The sequence below is a fragment of the Lepeophtheirus salmonis genome, chromosome 3 (genome assembly GCF_016086655.4).
Source record: "Lepeophtheirus salmonis chromosome 3, UVic_Lsal_1.4, whole genome shotgun sequence".
NCBI classification, from domain to species: Eukaryota; Metazoa; Arthropoda; class Copepoda; order Siphonostomatoida; family Caligidae; genus Lepeophtheirus; species Lepeophtheirus salmonis.
In genome coordinates this window covers 13830412-13854940 of record NC_052133.2, presented here as the reverse complement: position 1 = coordinate 13854940, position 24529 = coordinate 13830412, and the positions used below count along the sequence as shown (strand labels likewise).

The following is a 24529-nucleotide window of genomic DNA, read 5'->3' as shown; positions in this document are numbered from 1 at the left end:
AAAATATGACCTCAAGTCTAAATCGAGTCGTAAGTTCAATCTAAGTTTTACCATATTGGTCTCCATCAAGAGTAAATTTCAAATTTCTAGAAAAACGAGGACTCTAATAACAGCTGACATTTTATATGTTGTTTATATAATAAGCCATCGGTCTTAAACAAAATATTTAAAGGTGTAAAAATACAAAATGTGGAACCAATGATTATATATTTTATGAAGAAAAAAAAGCAGGATAGTGTTGTACTATGGTACGAGAAAAAAATCCAAAAATTATTTTGAGATTTATTTTAAGCAGGGTCACAAATGACTAGACATGTGACAAGAAAAAAAAATCTCTTGTATCAATAAGGGCATTTGCTATAGAGAAATCTATTCAAATACACATTATGTAAAAATAAAATACTGGTTTTATAAAAATGTATGCCAATTAATATGAAAAGATCTGATTAAATTTAGGTCAAGAGGTATGTTAAGATGTATGCCATAACTTTTGCATTTTTTACAAAGAAAAAAAATAATTGAAAAAGACATTCCAGCATTTAAAATTGCAGATTAAATGTTTCGTTGTTAATTGCATTACTTCAGGCAGTGTTTTCTACTATTACTTAAAAGATAATAACAATAAATTAAGCATCTTATTTAAACTATAAAGTCATAGACGACGAACTGTCTGGAATACATATTACTAGTCGTCGTAATTTTTTAAAAGCACAAACATCATTGGATTTTTATTGTGCAATATATTTATATATCATTTATTAATTAGAGCATAAAAAAGTACATTGCAACCATAATTAATTCAACAACATCAAATTAAGAACTGCTACAGTTCCCCAAGAAACCCCTCTGTTTTGAAGGCTAAATGGCCAACTAATATTAGAAGAAACAGTTGAGAATATCAAAAAATTGATGGATAATTCATTTTTGTATTCACATATTGAATCGCATCCTTTTTGCCATTTTGCCAAAATGCAAATAAAAAAAAATAAGAAAAAATAAAATAGTTCTGTTAAATGCTCATTCTGACATGTAAATATTTTAAGTGTTCAATAATGAATAAATAAATAGTTTAACATTCAATATTTGTATTGCTACAGTAGAAATTGGATGGTTTGAAACTAAACAGCAAGTTCCTTACTACATTATTAAAATATATTCCCGCATCTCAAATTTAAATAGATTTTCAACAATTAATTTTAGCTAAAAATATAATTGATTATTTATTAATGTAATTTTCCCCAACTTTGTGAGTTGTGTCTCTCTCATAGAGTAAAATCACATTCATTTCCCACCCTCTCATTTCAAAAAGGGGGAATTTTTCATTCTATTTTAGTAAATATGGTAATTCTAGGGGGGAAATGGTTTTTATGAAGATTTTTAGTTACTTCTTGAGTTATTCAATGAAGGTTTATAGTGTAAGTTGAGGATAAAGTGTGTATCTAAAACTTCTATGTTGTAATAAATTCATCAGATTTTTTTACAAAATAAAAAAAACAACAATTTAACAAAATATATGAGTTAATATATATTTGGATCGGGATCGGTGATCTTGAACAAAGTAAATTAAATTCTCACAAAAAATAATTATTTTAAATAGAAAATAACTCAATCACCACAGGTTTTTATTTTTAATAAGTACTAACTTACAATCCCCCTATTCTTCCTCAAGTTGTTCCATGCAATGTAAAACGACTCACAGTTAAAAATCATTTACTTAATGGTAAAGTGTTTCTGTAGCAATTGATCTTATCAGTCATATTGTTATTTTCTTGATATTTTATTATGTATAAAATGCCTTGCGTACAAAACATCCTATCTATTGATCACAAACCCTCTTTGGGAGGTTGAATATCTAATTTTCTTCGACATTATTCAATTATCTTAATAATTGAATCCTTTATTTCTTCCCTTCCAATTCTAATGCCAGTACTTCCCTTGAGGGTTAGGCCACTCCAACATTTAAATGGATATTATAGCAGAATAAAACTTTATTTAGACCTAGTAGTTTAACTTTTAAGTACTGGAGGCTTATTTTATAGGAATAAGGGAATCCCTGTTTGGAGTAGCGTAAGGAAATAAATTCACTTAAAAATTCCAAAGATCCACAAAATGTCACTTTTTTCATAGCTCTTCCAAAGACTGTGGGAAACTTTTCAGTAGCGTTCAGCATTCATTTGTTGACTTCCCTTTGGTAGCAATACTTCAAGAATTGCACCATTGGACATGGAAATGACAGACTACAACATAAGGGAAACTAAAACCTTAATTTTATTTGTTGTTTAATCAAGAAAATCGTACAAAGAAAGTCGAGATCTGTTAAGTTCCAAAACTATCACCGCTTTAAATCTAACTATTAGTGAAAAAATGTGCACTAATTATATCTGCTTCTGCAAGATACGTCGGGTTTTCTTTAAAAATCCCAAACTTGGTAGGTAGCTCCTGTGACTTACATTTTTAGATTTGTCTAGTCCCGTTTAGTGCATGTTCTGAAGGGTGATAAATTATACTCAAATCTGCTGTTCTTATTTAGTAATCACTTTATTATAAATAAATGAAGAATAATCTCACCGTTTTGATGAATTGACTCACTATCAACTTGTATTGTTATGGCATAAATAAAAGTTCTGATTTTCAATTCTTTATTGACGAAACATTTAAAACCAAAATTTCGTTTAGGCAAATTTATGTGTATTTAAAGAAGTGTCCTTAGGGTTTTTGTTGATGGTGGTGTGAATCTCAGAAATTTGAGATCTTTTTATTCTATTTTTTCAAAATGATCGAGTCAAAATATTGTGTGACTGCGTCATTAATGGTTCTATATTAATTGCATTATAGAATTTGAACTACTCCAGAATCCCGGTAGCACTATTGTACCGGTATACCTTACAAAAAAACTCCATATAATTTTGATACCTTTTTTCTTTTTCTTTTCAGACGAAAGGTTGAGAAATAAATATTGATATACTTCTTCATAAGAAATTTAAATTACCATACGTAAAAACATTTTCCTATGTCAATTTTTAAACTAAATCATTTTATCATAGAAAATTATATACACAAGCTCACACTTCATAAATCCCTTTATTCCCATTGTATTCGCAAATTGAATTCTCAATTTTCACCTTGTAGTTTTTGATAATATTTTATTCTTAAAACACGGAAAAGTAATATTTATTATTCAATAATGAATAGGTAGCATGAGAAACGGGTTTTTTTATTGGGGGAACTTCTTTCTTAGAAATAAATAATGTATAAAATTATGAGTTGTATCTTCATAATATGTAATATACAATTTTTCAGGGAAAACAAAATATCAAAAATCACGGTAATTAAATAAAAATAGAGACATGATTTTTTTAATACTATTTTTCATTTACTATATTTTGATATACAGAGTTGTAAAAAAAAAATCTACATATATATGTGGCCCGTCATCGCTAAAGCAAGCTTGCATATTTTTATTTTTTTTGCAAAGTGGAATTTGGATTACTTTTTTATTCTTTTACATATTATCTTCAACTTCTAGTTACATGTTATTCTGATTAATTCTTTGAAGGCGCAGCAAAATTCACTTAGAGTAGCAATCAATAGATTGTCACAAAAAAAATGATATATTTCGTTTGAAAAATATTATTTGGGCCTACTAAAATTTCATAAATCAGACGAAGGCTCGTAATCATAATTGATATTCTTGGGTATTTCAATATTTCCTAGAAATTTGAATATCAATCCTTAAATTGGCCGAAATATATCTACAAAATATTCGGCATATTACAACATAAATTGAATTATCATTTCTCTTGATTTTGGTTCCAGATCTTTTTTTTCTTCAAACTCACAAAATATTATAAAATAATCATAACACAACAACAAACAACTCAATGAAGCAGAATTTACATTTCAATTAGCACATACTGTGGCTTTCTTATATTAATCTAAAAAAGCTAATTAAATTATTTATTTCTGCTTAACTAACCTTTATTTGCAAAAGATCCATTTTTTTGCAATAAAATACTATGTATATTTTCATGTATGAAAACGATACCACACGTCATTTTTGTGGCTTGATGGTTCAAATACAGGTTGAAATATTATATATTTATGTATTTTTTAGTTATAGGAATATAATCACAGGGTTTTTAAATATCTACCTTGCCATTGTCACATTATCTTTTATTGCATTAAGTGATAAAAAGATGTGCAATTCGATAATTTTTAATTATTTTCGCTTTCTCTCCAGATTATTCGCAAATAAAACTTTTCCTGAAAAATGTATCTACATTTTATCTTGTGAGTCTCTGAATTAAAAGATTAATGTTTTTTTGTTTGAGCTCTACATATATTTTCAAAGAATGCATAGGATAAGAATTATTTAAAAAAAAAATGATTTCGAATATACTTCTTTGTAAATGTAGCCCGTCAACACAAAAGCAAGCAAGAAATCTTTTCCCCAAAACTGAATTCAGATAACATTTTTATTATTTGACTATATATAATTATAATTAATCTTTTGGAGGCATCGCAAACACATCATAAATTAACAAATAGTCTTTGGTTACAACCAAATAATTAGAAATTAATATATTTTATTTGAAATGACATATCAGTGTCAAATGAAGTTCCCACAAATATATTCAAAGTTTTAAACAGTAGTTAAAATTATTGGGGGCATCTAAACTATATATTTCAAAAAATAAAAATATATATTTCTCTTACTTTAAGGATTTCATTGTATTGCTCAACCTCTCTTTCAAAAAGCGAAAGAACAAAGGTAGAAAATCAGTTGTTAGCCAGTTTTGTGTCTTCATTTTTTGTAACTGTAGGGATGTTTTCATCTTTGGATAATACATTTAGGAGATCTAACATCGAAATATAATCAGGGAGAAGGACATAAATATTTTTAGTTATGGTAACAGCTGATATTTAGATAAACTTCTTACGTTTTGCACTACAGTATTTGTTTTGTTCAAGACAACTTTATCTGTAATCAATACAAGTTCTAGTCTTTGGAGAGTCGAGACCAATACGAGATCATGACCAGTTTTGAGTTCGCTTACTTTAATCAATCCTAAAAATACCATATTTTCTCACCTTAGACTAGGAACACGGTGCTATTTAACTTTTATTTGACAATCTTTCCTTCAAATGGAAAAAATAAATTAATTGGTTAGAGTTAGAATATTTTCCCCAATTGCGGGACATTCTTTTTTTTTCTTAACCCTGAGTTCGGGCGGCTTATAATGTGCAAAGTAAACAACTAAAAGTAACAGCAACATCATTACCTTTTCAAACAAACAACCAAGCAAATACTCAGAATAACCAACACACAGATATTTAAAAACATAAATTTGAAAATGCCGAAATAAAGTATTTATATATCCAAAACAAATGTCTCATTTAAAATAGACCACTTATTTTCAATAAAATTCCCATCCTCTGCTTTCGGTTTCTTCTCAATCCATAATAGTCAATAAATTATAGACAGAAATTTCAGTGTCATAATATTAGGACTCATTAAGTCCGACGACAAGTACATATACCCCTTATCAACAATTCCCAAATGTTGTCTAATCTTATTTTTCCAATCATGAGACTATTCTTCATTAACTCATGAAATAAAACTATTCATAATTAAACAAAAGATAATTCTACTTCAATCAATCTACGTACTGAATAATAATATGAGACAAAAAGAAAATTGACAGTTGAAAAAAGAACACGGTTTATTTATGACACGAATAAGGAAACCATTAAAATTCTGAACAGGTTGATAACGATCATCAAATGGTGAAATTCACTTGATCCGTTTCGGTTTACTTTTCTGACACGAATATTGATGTAATTCTTGACATACCTACTTTATATGTCACGGAATTACATACATCACTGACAAAAAATAACACTGTGTTTTGTTTTCAGCTGTCGAATTATCTGTTTTTCTATTTTTCCTTATCAGTTTTTTGAAATTTTATTGCTTGCATTGAAATTGGATTTTTCTGGGCTGTGAACAATTACTTATAATTAGTTGAAGTCTTGATTTTCGCCATTGTTTTAGTTTTTATGAGAAAAAAGTTGCAAGACCATAAGAAAAAGCATCATAGGACCTTTTTCTAAATATATTTTGATTCAATTTGTTCCAGGAACATTTACTTGACTACTGGCATATTTATTTTATTATGACAAAGGGGATTGGGGAATATATTTGCTTGTTAATAATGTAAATGGAAGAAATAGTCATGTAGTTTAAAATGAAACCATGAAAATAAAAAGAAACTAACCAAGAGGTTGAATGCCCTTTATTTGATTATGTTTTTATATATGTATGTATGTATTACAGAGGTTAAATTATTTTTCATTATTTTTACCTCTGTAAAAACAAGAAAAATCAAAGAAGTCATACGATTCTTAATGACATATGTATACTCGTAAGACGTGGATACATGTAGAAAATCTAGAGAGATTTCAGTTATAAGATTAGAATATAAAACAAACATAGGTATTTTATGTTGTATCCATCCCAAAAATAAAGAAAACACAACTTTTCCTTAGAAAAGTTGAAGAAGCCGCTGTGGTACAGAACCTGTTTAAAATATGTATAAACATTTGATACAATGGTTTCTATATTATAAAAAAACCATTGTCTTTGTTGGATACTTAATTATTATTTGTATTATCGGTACAAGTAAGTATATTGCAACTTGAAGCAATAGATACATCAAGTTTGATCGGAGTGGGTGACTCGTACACGGATTGCATTTAAATATAGACCTAGGAACATATTATGCACGAATATTTAGATCTAAGATTTTTTTTATAAGAATAAATTTTAGATTTTTTTGCTGACGTAAAAAAAAAAAAGAAGATATTTTCTTTAATAACGTTTATTTAATATCATATTAACTTTGTTAGTAAACAATTTCATTATAACACCGTTAGTGAATTGTGTAAAGAAGTAACCTCAATAATACAACCCGTAGAATTCCATGATAATCAGTTGAACGATTATAATCATTGCGCAATTAAAAAATGTATCCTTTTTTAAAAACTATTCCATTGATTTTACACATTTCCATTAATTGAAAAAATAGCAATTAATTTAAAAATAATCTTAACAATATGAATTTGACGTTTGAAAATGATTTTTTTCGTTTTTATGAGGTTACGTGTATTATACAAAGTAATAGCTATAGTTTTAAGCCTATTTTATATGAGATAAAATATATATCTACGGAAATGTTTTACCGATAAAATGCACATTCTAAGGAATAAAGAGCATTTTGATCAATATTGGCTTCTATAATGTCCCAATTCACTTATGGAAGGTTACCCAATTATTTATAGTTTCCTCTCATTGTGTACAACGCCCTCCCCCTGTCTCCTACATGGGTTGAGAGGCAAAATTCTTGTAAATCATATATTTACTTTAAGATATTATTATGAATTTTCTACAAATTAGAAAAAATTTATCCCCAGCTAGACAGTCATCCTTTATTTAAGATTAATTTCAAGTAATCATATATTGAATGTCGTTAAGATTCTTATAAATAATTTTTCTAGAAAAGTGTAGAGAGATGGATCTGTGTACGTTTGTCTTTCTCATCTTTATGATGGTCACATATGGCTTATAAAGAATAGAAAAAGGATTAATAAATTGTAAATTAATTACAAAAAAGGGATTTTGTATATGTTTGAATACAATTAAATGTTTTATAGCATGTTCTACAAATAGTGAGAGTAAGATGTGAAATTATACGGCCAATTTATTCGTTTTGTGTATGAATTAATTGCTACTTGTTGTAAAGATTTAGTATAGGAATACAATTTAACATAAGCTGAGAGCATATGCATCTTCTAGTTTATTTGATAGCACCTATAGATTAAATGGACAAAGGGGTTATCCTTATATGTTTAATATGCCCACGTAATCTAAATCTTTTTATGTAAAATAAAAGAGCCCTTCTCTGACCGTTCAATCACCAAGAAGTATATTTTTTATCCTCATATGAATAAACGAATATTTGTATACGTCCTTATGTCATTGATTACCAAATGAAAAAAATGAGTCTAAAATATATACATTTGGCCCTATCCAATCCTAATTGAGTACCACGAAAAGGTTCTATTTTTTGGTGCATTATGGAATGAAAAGTAACCTAGCAAATACTTGTATTCGAGATAACAATCTCTCTGATATCAAAAACTTGTCCATTTAATATTAACATATTGTTAATACGAGTATGCTCACAACTTAGATACAAGTTGCACTTAAATTAATAAAATTGTGACTTCAAAGATGACTAGGACTGTAAGTATAAATGATCATATTTAAATCAGTTTGTAAAGCTGATACCTACAAATATACATCATTTTTATATTATTGTTAATACTGTTTAAATACAATGTATCTGATTATTAGATTGAATTTTAAAAACAAGGATGAATGGATCAAGGCTCAGGAATCGTACTCATGAAATTAACTATAATTAAAATACAACTTCAGAATTGAGCATACTCTAGATTTGACATAAAATTAAAGTTAATTGACTAAATTACCGCTTATGGAGACCATATTTGACTTTGACAAATATTACATGACCCGTGAACAGCTCTGACATTAAACCACTTGGTAAAAATATCTTTCTTTAGATGTCAAAACCTAAAAATGACCAGTAAACATTCCTCGCTTAAAATACTAATATTATAAGTAAAAATACTTTTGGTTCAAAACCTCATTCTTTCATAAATTGAATTATTGAATGCTTAACATTTTGATGGTACGATGTTCTGAACGCCTGGTTTGATAGCCCATATCAATGGATCCATCATCAACAACTTTCCTACAACATGGCTAGTTACTGATTGTGATTCAAAATCCAAAGAAAACGTAGTACTCATCACAGAGATACATTTGATAAAAAATAAACTACCTGCTATGACGTTTATTTCCCGAAAAATATTTGAACTTAATGTGTGGTTGGATAGATTATATACATTTGTACATATATAAAATTTTGATATGGTAATAAACATAAAAAAGAACATTGAAAAAAAAATGAAGGTATACCATTTTAAATCAAGTAAGCTTCGTGGTACATATAAATGGACGCATTTACTTATCCGATATTTATTTTGTTTATAACTTAACTTTATGTTTCATCACAATTATTTAAAAAAATAACAATATATATTTTTGTTATTATTTTAAATGATTCAGCTCAATGAAGATTTCACTTAGAGATGATGTTCAAAGTCAAAATCAAAATATTTTAAATACACATCCATGAATTATATGCATTGAACATGAAAGCCAAAAAACCAAAAAAAAAAACGTGCATATATCAAGCATAAAATAATCATCAAAATCTAGCCTCATTTCTTTCTTCTTACATAAATGCCTATAATTAAATAAATTTAGCATTCAATCCATAATTATTTTGCAAAAAAAATTGTATCCAATACTTTAAGATTCTATTTTTAACTTGTCAAAAATACTTCTTTTTTTCTTGAAATACTCCAGGTCATGTAGTAGGTACTTTTTACCTGTGAGTCTTAAGTAAAAAATTATAAGGGCAGAATTTTGTTTTAATTAGTGGTGAAAATATAAAACGGGAAAGTTATTTGATGCTGAAAAATTCAAACATTTTGATATTTTGGATTTTATTATTATTCCTAACCATTAAGATATTTTTGGATTAAATGCCTTTACTGGTGCTCAGATCAGGACATGTCCTCAATGTGTGATAAGCATAGAAGTCGTCAAAAAGCGAATGCCTCAATAATGGACAAATTTCCATAAGACATTAAGGTAAGTTTTAATAGGACCATGGTCGTTTTTGATGAGAATCTCATAAATATGGAAGATTCTGAACATATATTGAGTGAAAAAAATATGGAATAGCGAGGAAACCTGGTAATTATGACTTCCGGAAAGAGCGACAAATCTTTGTTATGGGTAAAACCTATGCTATTATTAACAATGTTCTGGAGAATCTGGCATTGTACTCAAAACGATTGCAGTATCTATGTAAAAGATGCATGGATGTTACTATAAATTTGAATTGTCTCTTGGTTGGGAGCTGTCTATAGAAGGGGCTTTAATTTTCCGTAAGTGCGAACCATTACTGCTGATATTGCAGTGAACGTTCATTGTTCCACCTCACTAATTGATAAAATGGCTACAAAATCCTTTAAATCAAGCTTATGTCATTTTAACGGTGTCAATAGGGCATTGGGACAGTTCAAGATGAGCAACTTTATGATTTCTACGTCAAAAATAAAGAGATTGGTCAAAAAATCTAGTATGGTTCAAATATTGCTTACTCTCGCGAAAGTTGGAGCCAAATTTTTTAACTACCGAAAGAATATTTACTAGTGTTGAAACTCGGTCCAGCGCCGATTTTTTTTTGCAGTTCAGTCTTAAGTGATTTTGTCAAGACCGATTTTTTGGTACAGACCGTGGTCTCAGACTGTTGACCGATTTTTTTCTGTCTGACTTTGTAGACCGATTTTTTTTTCGGTCTTACTTCATGGACCGTTTTTTTGGTCTCATATATTATGGGAGACTAATTTTTTTGATCAACTATTATTCATTTTTTTCAAAAAATTTCAAAAGTCAACGAAACGTTCTAGAAAAAATACTTTATACATACGGGATCAAATTTAATCTGAACTATTTCCGTTTAAACTTCGTATAACGTCATTGTACTTGAAAAAATATATGATGTCATATTATAAATAATTTATCTATAAAATCGGTCTAGACCAATTTATTTAGGATCTAATTAGAGTGAATTTTTCCTTTACACCGATTTAGACTGAAATTTATATATGAGACTGGTCCAGACCGAGCTTTTCTGTTGGACCGAACTAATTTTGTTCAACAAAATTATAACGGTCTCAAACCGGTCTAGGATTTCCAGAATATATTTACAATTTTTGAACATAAAGTTAAGCTGCTGGCATGCTGGCAAAAAAAAGTACGTTCTTCCTTTATAAAACGTTAGGGGGGTATTAAATCAAAGGGATACTTATAGCTTCATATTGTAATATGTATTTGATTTTATACAGCATTTTTAAATTTCAAGTGTCTACTAATAAATATTGATGCAATAAATATAATTTTGCTTCATCTTAGAAATGTATCATAATTAGTTTATGTAAAAGTCCAGTGGTTAAAAGATATCTACATTTCACAAGGATATCCTACAACATAAAAAACTTTTATTTGTGGTCTTGTCAGCTGTTGATTTTTGTATTAAATTTGCCTATTATTAGTGTTCTGAACGTTGATTTTAAGTACTCAACTAATGTATTGTTAAGCTGTGAATATCTCTGCTACAAAATAGACAATGAAGTCCAACAGTTGAGGAGAACGTTCAACTACTTGTTAATTTCTAGCATTTTTTCTTTCTCTTTTTGATAAAATATGGGGAATTGTAATGCAGATTGCTATAGACTTTGAAATAATAAAAATTTTAATGTCTTATGAAATTTAAGCAATTAATTTTTGCAAACAAATAAATAACATTAACACATAAAAGAGCTCTAATTATAAACCAATAAATTTGGATTCCTTTTCATATTTCAGAGCAATGCAAAGAAAAATAATATGCATTTAAAAATCTTCAACTTTTTTGACAACCTCTAATATTTTGAATCATCTCCAATTTTGCAAAACACCATATCTCCCAAAAAGTGTTGTAAAATATAGAGGTGAATCATTCTAAGGCTTGAAGTGACTACCTTTAGGATCAATATCTCATGTTGGGTAAGTAAATGGGTGCATTGCATTTATTGAGCATAGTTATTCAACTTTAAAGGTCAAAGAAGGAGTAGAGGTACAGACAACCTTGAAGAGCTCAAATTAGATTGATCATAATGTTATATTTTCCATAGTTAAAGGCCTCTTAATATTATAAATGACGTATGGTATTTACTGTTAAGTAGATGGTTTAAATAATATCATATGCTACATAAGATTTTAACAATCATATGAGATCGAAAATTATATATATCTGCATTTTAATTTAGTCAAGCAAAAAATGAGCTTATTAGCTATTAATAGCATGCATTGCCTGAACATCATTTCATCTGCTTCTCTACTTATTGAAATAAATAAACAAATACAAAGCTCTAAATACATGCTTAATTGAGTACAAGAGAATGGAACCTTATAACGAAACTAATCAAATATGTTCCTATTACTATTAATATGTATGTACTAAGAAAAATATTTATAATATCAAGGTCGATGCGTGCTAATACGATTAATAACACGACAAGGAGATATTTTTTTTATCATTTCTGATCCATACACGCCTAGTACACATTATCCGTTATGGGATTCAATCCTTCTTCATGCATAAATTGCTCAATAAGTTACATGCATGAAAAATAAGGCCATACCCTCCCCCCTAAAAAAACAGGACTCCCCACCTCTGTAACAAAGGAATAGTAATCCTGGTAACACTTAAATCTATCGCCTATCTCATTCAGTAATATGGATTGTTGACTAATATCCCGTTGTTTTTTACTATCTAGAAAAATTTCGTCAAAGTATTTTTAATCTTAATATATTAAAAACTAATTATTTTCAATTATTTGTCATGCAGGGGAGAGCAAGAAATGTTTCTAAATGAAAAAAAAAATTATTTTGATTGCATAATGATAATTAATATAGTAGTTTTGTTTTACACAGTTTTTAAAATAATCTCACATAATTTCTGTTTTTGAATACCCTATGATTTTTATTTTTTTTCCCTTAAAATAAAGTTGTATTTTAGACAGATAACTATTTTTACAAAAAGATGCGTAAAATTCATAAGGACATATGTTTCTTTTAAATTCTGTATGATAATTTTATTAAAAATTAGTTTTTGGCAATTTTGCAAATATTCTAAAAACTTAGGTTTTCCGTTCCGAAATAAATCTAATTTCAATTACTTGATTAGAACATACCGTACCAATTCAAAATCCTTGAATTATATCAAATTTAATCATAGGAATTTATAATTTTTATTATTGTTATCCGTTGAGTTATTTGCGTTCAAAGAATGTTGTAAATGTACATTCGTGCCAGGTGATTCATAGAGAATTAAATCTACTTTATGTTTTTGGATTTTACAAAAAGAATCAAAGTTTAGATGGAATAAATGTGATACTATAATATTTACTTATACTTAATCAGTGCAACTTCATCTAACCAATTAAAGGAACATAAAAACATGTCAAATTATGAATTTTTATATTTAATAACCGTTTTATTTGTATTAATTAAATTGAAGCAATTAACTAGTTTACATAAATTGCAATAAGAAAATCTCAGTAGCTAATTTACAATTAGTTTTTTTTTATAAAATATTATTTTTAATAATTTTTTCATAATATTCATTTTCAACGGCCAATGTACATTCCTGATTAATCCCGCACATGTCAACAAATGACTGTATTTAAATAAAACTTTAGAATCAGCACACTAAAAATAAAACCACACCCACTAACTCTACAGCTGGATTACCATTCATAATAAAAAAGATGTTATATCGTTGTATAATAAACTTATATTTTATATTCCATAAATATTTACGTGCTTTAACTTGGAACCCATTTCATCAGCATCTCGTGGGCCTAGAGTAAAAATGTAATATGCGACAGTTTGTAATTCTTTGATTTAACATATGAAAGAGTGTTTTTATTAAATAATATTTATACATTCCTCTGAAATTTTCAAATACTAACTTTCCAATAGTTCAATTTCCAAAACCAATATGTTAGATATATGTCAATAGTGATATACAAAAACAATTTTTCATACATTAAAACAAAGAATTACTAAATGTTACTTGTGACACTTTGGATTGAGGTCCACGATCTGTGAAATAGGAAAATACTTATTTGGCCGTTGTTTTTTTTTTTTTGGAGAATAAAAACTCATTTAAATGATAGAAGGCTTTGATTGGTTAAGCTTTTTATAAGCATATTTCAAGTCTAAATAAGACGTGTGACATCTATGTACTATATGTTTAAAAATCATGATGTGTTTTTTTTTGCCAAACAAGTATTTTATTTGCAATGATTAATATTCATATGTTGATCATATGTTTTTTATTATTTGCTTATAAAGATTGTAATGAATTCCACGGTACCCTTGAAATTTTTCAGAAATCTTGGGATAAAACATTTTTTTATATGACTATCCTAATTCAGCAATTAAAGTCTATATTAAATAAAATATATCAACTTTTTTCTAACTATAATTATTATTTTTATAACATTATTTTAGTTAAATCACTGGTTGTAAAATGAAAAATTATTATAGACTTGCACACATTATAAGTTAATTAAACTAAAATTAGATTAAATTATTATTCTTTCCTACAAAATAAGTATTGTGCATAAATCACACCTGATTAAAATGTATTTTAAAAGCTTTGGAAATTATTTCACAAAAACAAAATGATTTTTTTCAGCACTATGTTAATGTTTACTTAAATTTGACTGATTTCATGCATCTTAGGGTTTCAAAGAAAATCATTTTCTTAAAATTGTACTTCGTATTTTATAACTTAAGGTTTTAAATACTTAGGCTCCTCGACAAAAATACATTATTAAAAAATTGATCATTTTTTTCCCAAACATACTATTTTATTAATTTGAAATATATACAATTTTTTTAAGGCTTGGTTTGATACATTTTATTATTTTTGATTAAATCATAAGTGATTTTTTCGATTTGGACCAATATTTCCTTCAAGCCTATAGTTTCAGACCAATGCAAGAAATTTAATCGTTTTCAGTTCGTAGATTGATTGTTTTGGTGTAATTTTATAGTCCGATTTTATCGCCTACCTAGTTATATGAGTTTTACACATATCAAAACTTTAAATTTCATATGACACAATTGTGTTGATCTTCACAATTTGAAAACACCTCGTTATTTCGACAATATATCTGTAAAATTAATGTAGACCAAATTTTACGACAGAAAAATTAATGTCGTTTTTTTTTAATTGACCAATTATTATCAAACTTCTTACAAAGAAAAATGATTCTATCATTCCTAGGCCTGTCTTTGATTTCTGTACTGAATCCCAACACAACTGAAAACTTTGCAAAATGTTCTAAGAGGTAAGAGTGTTATGATGAAATCCCTTACAATGGCATATTTTAATTTACATATATTTACTCAAATGAAACTCATAAATCGTTTAGTTTAATTCAAAGAAAGATAAAAATACACTCGTCAAAGGAAAAATGATTATTCATCAATCATGTAGATATCATTTACATATAACTATTATGTTATTATAGGCAAATGAGATGATCACAATTTAAAGTTATAAGTAAATGTAGCAAAATAAAATATACGAATTTAATAAATATTGAATAATTGAAGGATTCGTAATTCTATGAATGAATAAGGTTTCATAACTAAATATGAAACGTCGTAGCTCAATGGACAAAGAGGCTATGTAGAAACTATAACACTGAATTTCATGTACGAAGGTTCGTCTCCCCAATACTCCTAAAGACGAAAATATATATAGCTACAAAAGTCGTTTGTATTTTGACCATGTTAAAAAAAGAAACATATAATCTACATACTATACGGGACAATTCAAATAATGTTTTGGAGTACAGCAGCTTAGATGTCATTATGTTCAATTATATCAGCTAAAATCAGTTGTGATAAGAAAGTAGGGTGAGAATAAAATAAACATGGACATTAGTGATAATACTCCAATGTCGATCCTCAATTCTACTCTGAGTCCAACTAGGAATTACTATTATTACTTGTTCAAAAATCCTCAAATTTAATTTCAGTCTTTAATGAGCACACAAGAATTTTCTATCAAGTTTGAATATAACTAAATGTATTAAGAAAGGAAGTTCACTACTCAGAAGTTAACCCTTTTTTCATAACATTGCCCAGGAGCAAGACCTCAGAAAATAGTCTCTATTATCAAATTACATTAAAAAAAAGGATGACTTGCAACAACTATCGTATTAATATGTGTTTAGGGATAAATATTAATGCATTTCAGCATCGGAAATACCGGAGTTCACCTGTTTCACCTCTGTTTCAATATCAATAACCTTTATATATTTCTGCCCAGATAATTGTTAGGAAATTATTTATTACAAGATTTATTATAAAAATTGTGTTTTATATAATAAAATTTAATATTAACTAAATATAATAATGACTACTATAAAATGTTAAAATAAAATAATTTTATATATATAGACGTTATCTTCATGATGATGATATTTTTTTATTCTAGGGTTATGTTTCTTATACTCAAAACATTGCTAAAAAATATATTTTTTTTATTTTAACTATTTTTAATTCATAAGAAAAAGGGTTAAATGACACCAGCTAGGAAAAGAAAATTTATTCTTGAGATTACAAATACCAGAAATAAGGACAGGCTATTTGCTATCTATCATAATTTTTAGTTTTATTATAAATCTGATCCTAATATCTGTTAAAAATAGGTTATTACATCGTTATACAATCTTATTTCTTTATTGAAGGTGAAAACAACAATAGAGAGGGTAGGATATTTGTCTCTAATGATTCTGTAGTAATTGGAAAGAATTGATCTAGAATTGGCAAATCTTTACTATTTGATTTTAGACCTTTATTCTTTTTCTGTTTTGGTGGAAAGGTTAAGAAATACAATAAAGGCGACGACATTTTTACGCCTATTCAATATATTTTAAATTATTAGTTATGTATTATTCAATTATAAGTAAGTTTATTTCACTACATACTTTAAAATGCCCTAAAGAGCAAAACGATAGACTGATACAAAGCACTATCAATGACAAAATTGCATACATGCAATGATAAATATCCGATTACAATTTGGAAGAGAAAATTATGTCCATGTTGAAAAAAAAATAACACAAAAAATCTAGATCATGTATAATATAAAAATAATGTAATCTAAAAGTAGGAGCGTGTACAGATTATACGTTTTTTCTTACAATTGGAAGAGATGAGATGTTTATCGTGGATATCAGCTACTTCAATTTAAATATATATACATAAATACGAATTATATTTAAGTACATTAAATGTACAAATAACGGAGGAAATTTATCACATAGGTACATTTAAAAAAAAATTTACAACTTTTTAGATACAAAAATATATAAATCTGGTAGGTATTTGCAACCCAAGGGTTATGCATGTTATACGTAGAGATATATAAATTTTATTGAGCAAAAAAAAAAAGAGATATTTTTTTGCTCAAATATGCATCAAGTTTCTTTTCAAAATTTATTTAATTGTTGTATCACAATTTTTATGGGTTCTGTGTATGTACTAAATATAATAATTTTTAATAAGCCCTTTATTACCTGACTTGGTGGGTTTATTCCACCAAAAAACTGAAATATCCTTGTAATATCTTGTGTGCTTCATATTTTTAGCTCTAACTTCTATATAAGTTCTTAATTTATCATATACATGCTTAATCTACTTTTTTAAGCGGTGACACTTTGTTAAGTTCTGAGTTATTAACAAATTATGGAATTAATTATCGAGGTTTCAAAGAATGTATTTAATGGTTTCTTATTATTTTTCTACCACAACGATGAATATAAAAAAGAAAGATGGGAAATGCCCCTTTCTGAATAGAATATGCCTTCTTTGACAGTAATTTAATCAATTCATAAATTACATATCCTCTCTAAAGTCTACCAAATTTAATATTCATTTCCCAAACGAATACATTAAATCATGGCTTCACAAGTACTACAAACTATAGTGATAAAAAAGTACTCAATTTATTATATTTAATAACAACTAGTTTTATATCAGTCCTTATTTACTCGGTCCAGTACAATCTCCTTCGGACTGTCAGTACTAGAACTGACTAAAAAAAAAGAAATAAGTTTGAATGACTTTTTGAAGGACAGAACTTTTTAGTTTTTGTACTGATATACAGAAATGAACTAAACCAGACCGAGACTAAACTATACTGCAGTCTTCAGTCCTAAATAAGGATTGAGACAATACTAAATTCTACTACTGACAAATAAAGTATTATATTGAAAAATACAAATTTTAATGTTGGAATTTCAAAACACCTTAGTGAATTACTCATGTTAGGATTTAAAGGGAAGTAATACAGAGTGAGTAAGGGTATGACTCTTAATGTATTTCATAATTACTAAAAAGGAACATTTTGTAAATATAATACCCCTTAACTCCCGCCTATCAGAAGGGATTTGAAACCAGAACTGAATACTTTATAATTAGTCTAGTAAAGCTGTAACATCAGGCTTGTACACTAAATAAAAATGCTAGCATAATGACTTGGAAATTATGGGTTGGCAATACCAACTCGTCTTAAATTTACATTAGTTTAAATGTAGAGACGTCATTGTTTCTTGTTTAAATTTAAACTGGTGCAACAAACAAAGGTATAGACTTAAATAAAACGACATGAGGCTTGAAATTTTCAAAAATTCTTCATTTCAAATTGTTACTTTTTAACTGAGAAGTAATACACTTACGAATAACAGTCTATTCTTACGAATATGTCGATTTTGACTCGACTCGGACTTGAGAATTTAGTTGGACTCGAAAAATTAGTTGTGAATCTCCAGCTTATAACTAAATAGTTTTGTTTCTTGAACACATTACAAAAATTACCCACTTCTAACTAAAAGGAATTAAAAACTCTAGGACTCAGCACATGTAAGCTTTTTTTTATATCAAGGATACAATATATAAAAAGAGTAGAATTTTAAATATACACTTTTGAATGGTTAAAGTCCAAAACATTGTCAACTGTTTTTTTAAATCAAACTATTCTTATATTGGGTTATGCTCTTAGTAATTCAAATCTTAAATTGGATATGTATGCAAATACTTGAATGATGTAAAGTGTTGCAAGTGTTGTTTTTTTAAATTTTAAATTTGTTTTTTTAACAATAGATCGGTTATTTTTCCAATAATTATTTGGTTTTGTGTAAAAAAAAAAGAAAAAGAAAAGAACCAAATTTGAACTTTCTTTCATGTTTATTTTTCTTTATTAGCTCAAAACTTATGCCATATTTTTTTTGCGTGTGTGGGAGTCAAGATAGGGTCTATGGTTCGAAAAGCTTGTCTACATATGCTTATACATTTTCTTTTCCCTTAGTTTAGTTCTGATTTGGAAAAAAAAATTTTGTCAGACAATACGGAAATTATTTTTACTATGATGCATTAATTTTGGGAAATTTGTTTACAGATGCGTGACGATGGCTTTGACATGCAAATATTAGCATATAACTTGTTACACACGTACACGAGTATTTAGATATATTGTACACAACCAACGAGAATTAGGGTTTCATTGAGAGAGACACATGAATTATAATAATTTCTCACGAATATGGAAAATCATTTTCATTGATTCATCCTTATACGTCCAATTAATCATTTATATATTATAATAATGATGACTGAAGAAAAAAATCAATCTTACCTTGATTTGCATTCGAAACGCAGTGACTTCTTCTACCCCCTTTAGGCATTTTATCCGGATTCAACAGCCATTCCTTTTTAATGAGGATCTCCATAGTAGAATGTCCGTTACTATTCTCATCATTCCCTCCAACAATGATGAAATTACCATCAACGACAACGCTATCCGCATTATGCCGCCCTACATTGAGTTGAGAATGAAAGATCCATACTCTAGCTCGTGGAAAGTATCGAAAGCATTCACGGGAAGCGTAGTCATCCCGCCCACCTCCACAGGCAAGGAGAATACCACCTCCATTCACTTCCTTATTTGGAACGAATCCCACTTGAATGTTCTCCAATTGCCGTGGGAAGGAAGGGAGTTCCACTGCGGATTTACGACAATTTGGAGCAAATATCTCCACTTTATCTGTAATGGTAGTGTTTTTGAGTCTACCTCCTACAATAATGGCCACGTCCAATGCACTAGAAAGGGTAGTTAGAAGGGTACTTATGAGGACAAAGTACTTCATTTTGAGTAACACTATTAACTCGGTAGCAATAAAAAATTTGTATTAGATGAACAAATGTCTGCTTGAACCTTTTGTTTATGACTAAACATGAAGAAAAAAAAACTATCCTACTTTTATTTAAAAAAAAAAATAATAATCGCTGAACCCTTCGTCATATATATATTTTTTTACTCGCCGTGAAATCCACAATGAAATACATAAACCTGTTGCTACAGTAGTAGCCGTGTATTTTTCTTCCTTCGAAAAATACACGCCAAAAAATACTGAATAAGCTTGAGAGAGTTAATTCGGATAATACAACTACTTCAAATCATCTCTTACTTTGCAGAAAATATAGTATTATTATTAAACTGACACAATGGTTGATAGGTAGGTAACAAATAAATTCACCCTTTAAGGAACTAAAGTTCCAAACTCTTATACTTCCACCAATAGATGTCCAGCAATAGCACATATCATTGTGGTTACTTAAAACAAAACAATTTTAGAGACATGATACTGATTCAAAATGCGCGCCCTCTTTTTTTTTTTTTTTTTTTTTTAAGGAGATTGCAAACCATTATTTCCTTTAATATTGATTGTAAAGTATTGAAGCAAGTCTCATATTATAGAAAATGACATTCCATGAAGGATTATTAAAAGTTTCAATCGATACATTTAGATTATACAATGTCGAAATTCTATTATTATTTTTTTTTCTGATATACGTGTTATTAGTTTTGCTATTTTTGGTTTTGAAATCATACATTATGAGAATTCATGCAAGAAAATTGTTTTTTCCTTAATTTTTGAAAAGTTTTGTCTATAAAAAAATAAGCTTGGACAATGGACATCTTTTGACAAATGGTAACAAGTAGCTTGAAAAATAATATTTGTAAAAAGTTTCAGGATTATTAATTTATCATTTAATATTCTTTTGAAGAAGGAAGTTTTCAAATATAGTTCCTACATATAGGCCTATATTTTATCAATAATAGTTTTAGTTGGTCCTAAAGACATTGATAATGGGATCTAAGAACAAAAATATTGCCTTACTTTATAAAATAAGTTCAAAGAACAAGGTGAGACCAACAAAATTTGACTTTGTAACTGATAATATGTCTTTCTAGATTGAGCTTCTGTCTTTGAAATATTTCAGGCATATTGGGTATTTATTTTTTGATATATTATGTTACGCTAAACCCACGGTTTGGTACCAACCGCGTTGTATCCTTCACAGTTTGGTACGGTATAATAGTAAAATGTTTTTTTTTAATATAATTAATATAGTTTCTGGAGTTTTTTTCATATTTAATTCATTAATAATTTATTTTCTGTTCACAGAAGGTATTTTTAAATATACTTAGTTTGTCTAAAAAACAAAGATTTATATAAAATATACACAGGTTATATAATATTATTAATGAATGTATAATGTTTTTCTGCAAAAATAGGAGCTAGTCTACATTTCCTGATAATATACAAGGCCAATTAGCAGTCACAATATCGCCTACTGTCAAAAGGTTATTTCACTTGATACATCTGTACCTGTAGTTGCAAGCTATTATGAAGTTAACTTGGAGGTATGGTGAAATTTATTGAAATGATCCCTCTATCATACCGCTGAGTTTTTGTAAACTAGGATGTATTTTATAACTCATTATTTCAAGACTTACGTTTCAAACCTTGGATCGAAATTTAATCGTTTCCAAATAGTAAAAAGATATTTTCAGCCACAACATACGGATTTTTTTTTAATGGTATCACCCTATCGGGGATACATGTCGCACTTTAAATTTGTACTGATGTTCACATTTTGGACACACAAATGACGTTTTCAAGAATTATTTATAAAATCGATATGTACCGATTTTTTTTTTCTAGATCAAATTTTTCTACGTGACCGATACAGACCGAACACCTATAAGGGATTTTATTATTTCCAAATAATTATAACAGTCTCAGACTGGGCCAGAATATGATGACTGAAACCCAACACTAATTAATTAGAGTTACCATATATTGATTAAATAAATAATAATTAATAGAAGAATGAAATATCATATATTCCAGTTTTTGCTTTTTGAAGAAGACTTTTTGGATCTTTGATTTACAAAAGATACTTTGGAATAAAATATATTTGTTTTTTCAAGAAAATATTTAGGATTATATTTTTTTACCTATTTATGTATATTTTAATAAGCACCATTGGTCTTTCATAAAATTAGACATTGAACGAATGTATAAAAAAGTCCCGAGACGCCCGGGACAGGATGTAAAAATAGAACATAGTCTTTGAAAAGAGAATGTAAGACTAATATAATTGGTTAATCTATGAATTTGACAAGCTTATTTGAATAAATAACGTGAAAATATGATTGTATTTCTTAGTCAATAAATGCTATGGATTGAAATGAGAAGTTATTCTTTTGAATTCAATGTACGTAAATTTGATACTTAATTGCTCTTATGGAAGTAGATTTAGATATAAAATGTTTATTGACTTCAATTTTCTCGGTTAAATGGATCAAATTCACTTTAAGATGGAATTGATTTAATTCCATCTGACCAATAGAAATAAAAAAAACACATTTTTTTCTACTTTGATTTATTTATTTGACAAATGGTTGGGATGAAAAAATCTGATAAGTTTAAGAAAATATTGTATATTTCCCAATTATATATACAAAATTTGCCGTGTAACAAAAATAAAATCACCTATATATTAAAAAATATAAATGAAGATTTCTTTTCCCCTATATTTGGTATTGAAGCATTGTTTTTTTTTAATCCATAGTCCATATTTTCTATATAATGATTCAATTTTCTCTTCAATTTCTCACTTAAAGCTCACAAACAAACAACTTTTTTAATAAAATTAATCTCCAATTACATACATAGACATAGATACATATATAGGTATATGTAATAGAGAGAGTTTTTTGATGACTCACTCATGATAAAGACGTTTAAACTATAAAAAAATAATAAGGAAAAAAAGGCACTATTTTTTTTATAACTTTCTAGTAATTCATATGTAGACACGAAGGACATAAACATTATTTTAAAAAAGAAGGAGAAAATAAACAAATTTTTATAGGTAGTAGTAAGGGAACATTGGAAACAGATCTCAATGTTATTTTTTTAAGGTAATAATGTGGAAATCTGGAGTTATGAATTTATATGGTTGATATATGTATATTTAAAACAATCTGTAAAGGTAAGAAGAATTGTGTTATTAAACATAAAAAAATATTTTAACTTAAAATTAAACCACCTTACAGCAGTAAATGTTATTCAAAAACAATTAACTTATTAAAACACAACAAAAATAAAATACTGTAAGACTATTTTAAAACTTGTCAATTTATGACGTGAATTTCTTCAAAAATATTTCATACGTTTTCGGACGATCTTCTTCAACGTAGAATAACAGCAAAGGGTATTAGACATACGATATCTAATAATAAAAATTGAAGACTTTTTAAGTAGCTAGTGTTGTGTTGGGCCTACTTTAATATGTCCAGTTCAGTCTATACTGGTCCTATCGGTCATTTGGACCTGTCTTTAAGACTGTCAGTACTAGAACAGATTAAACAAAGAATGATTAATATAGATTGACGTCATAAATGATTGAAATTTGTTCGGTTTTTAGAACTGATATCCAGGACTTTACTGGACCGAAGCGAGACTAAACTTGAAGGGACTGCAGTTTTTAGTCCTAAATAGGGATGGATGCAACATTAGCTACCTAAAAAGTGTACGATTTTTACAGAAATTGGAGCATATCTTATAATTATAATACAGATATAGAAATAATTATTGCACTCAGATCTTGGTTGCAAATTGTTACACCATTAGCTAGCTTTGAAGTGATGAAAGCTTTGATAGTTAACAGAAAAAAATGTATTGCTCCACTTCCCTAGAATGATTATTCGGTGAAACACCAATTAGAGTTATGACTTTAATTTTTTTAATGCTCTTGTCGGTCATATCAATGTTCTATGACACAACTCTTCAAATATTCCCACATAAGGGTATTCAAGGAACACTATAAAGAAGCTTTCTATATTTCATACCAAGAACTATGGAAAAGAGGCAAACTGTATAAATCTATAATTGTAAAGTGAATTTATTTCATTTTACAAATCCTCCCTGGGATTCTCTTATTCTGATTAATCTAATTATGAGCAAAATTAACTAAAGTTTAACTCTAATAATATTCACTACACACAGGAACAAAATTTTAATAAATAATTAAATGTTACTAAATAAAGAAAAATTTAAAAAAACCTTAAATATATACGATTATAGTCAAAAAGTAATTTTACGCGATCCTTTTTTAAATTTATTAATGTATACATAATTACTGAGGATAAATTTGAAGTCATGTCAGTTAACCACCAACTATGTACAAAGGCTGTGAGTTAACACTAAAACAATATTGAACAAAAATCAAGGAATTGGACGGTTATATATTTTTTGCGCATCATATATTCATATAGTCTAATATTTCATACACATATTTTGGTCTTTTATAGGCTGTGTATTCAGT

At 27.8% G+C, this 24529-nt stretch overlaps 1 protein-coding gene across 1 annotated transcript in view; it reads right to left on the bottom strand.

Annotated features, from left to right (window-relative positions):
• The window catches only part of LOC121114105 (kelch-like protein 26), a 31151-nt gene extending 11056 nt beyond the window's left edge, over positions 1 to 20095 (bottom strand). Inside the window, exon 1 of the mRNA XM_040707960.2 lies at positions 19485 to 20095. Within this exon, the coding sequence (XP_040563894.1) occupies positions 19485 to 19995 (511 nt within the window). The 5' untranslated portion in view covers positions 19996 to 20095. The remainder of the gene's footprint in view (positions 1 to 19484) is intronic.
• Positions 20096 to 24529: the final 4434 nt, after the last annotated feature.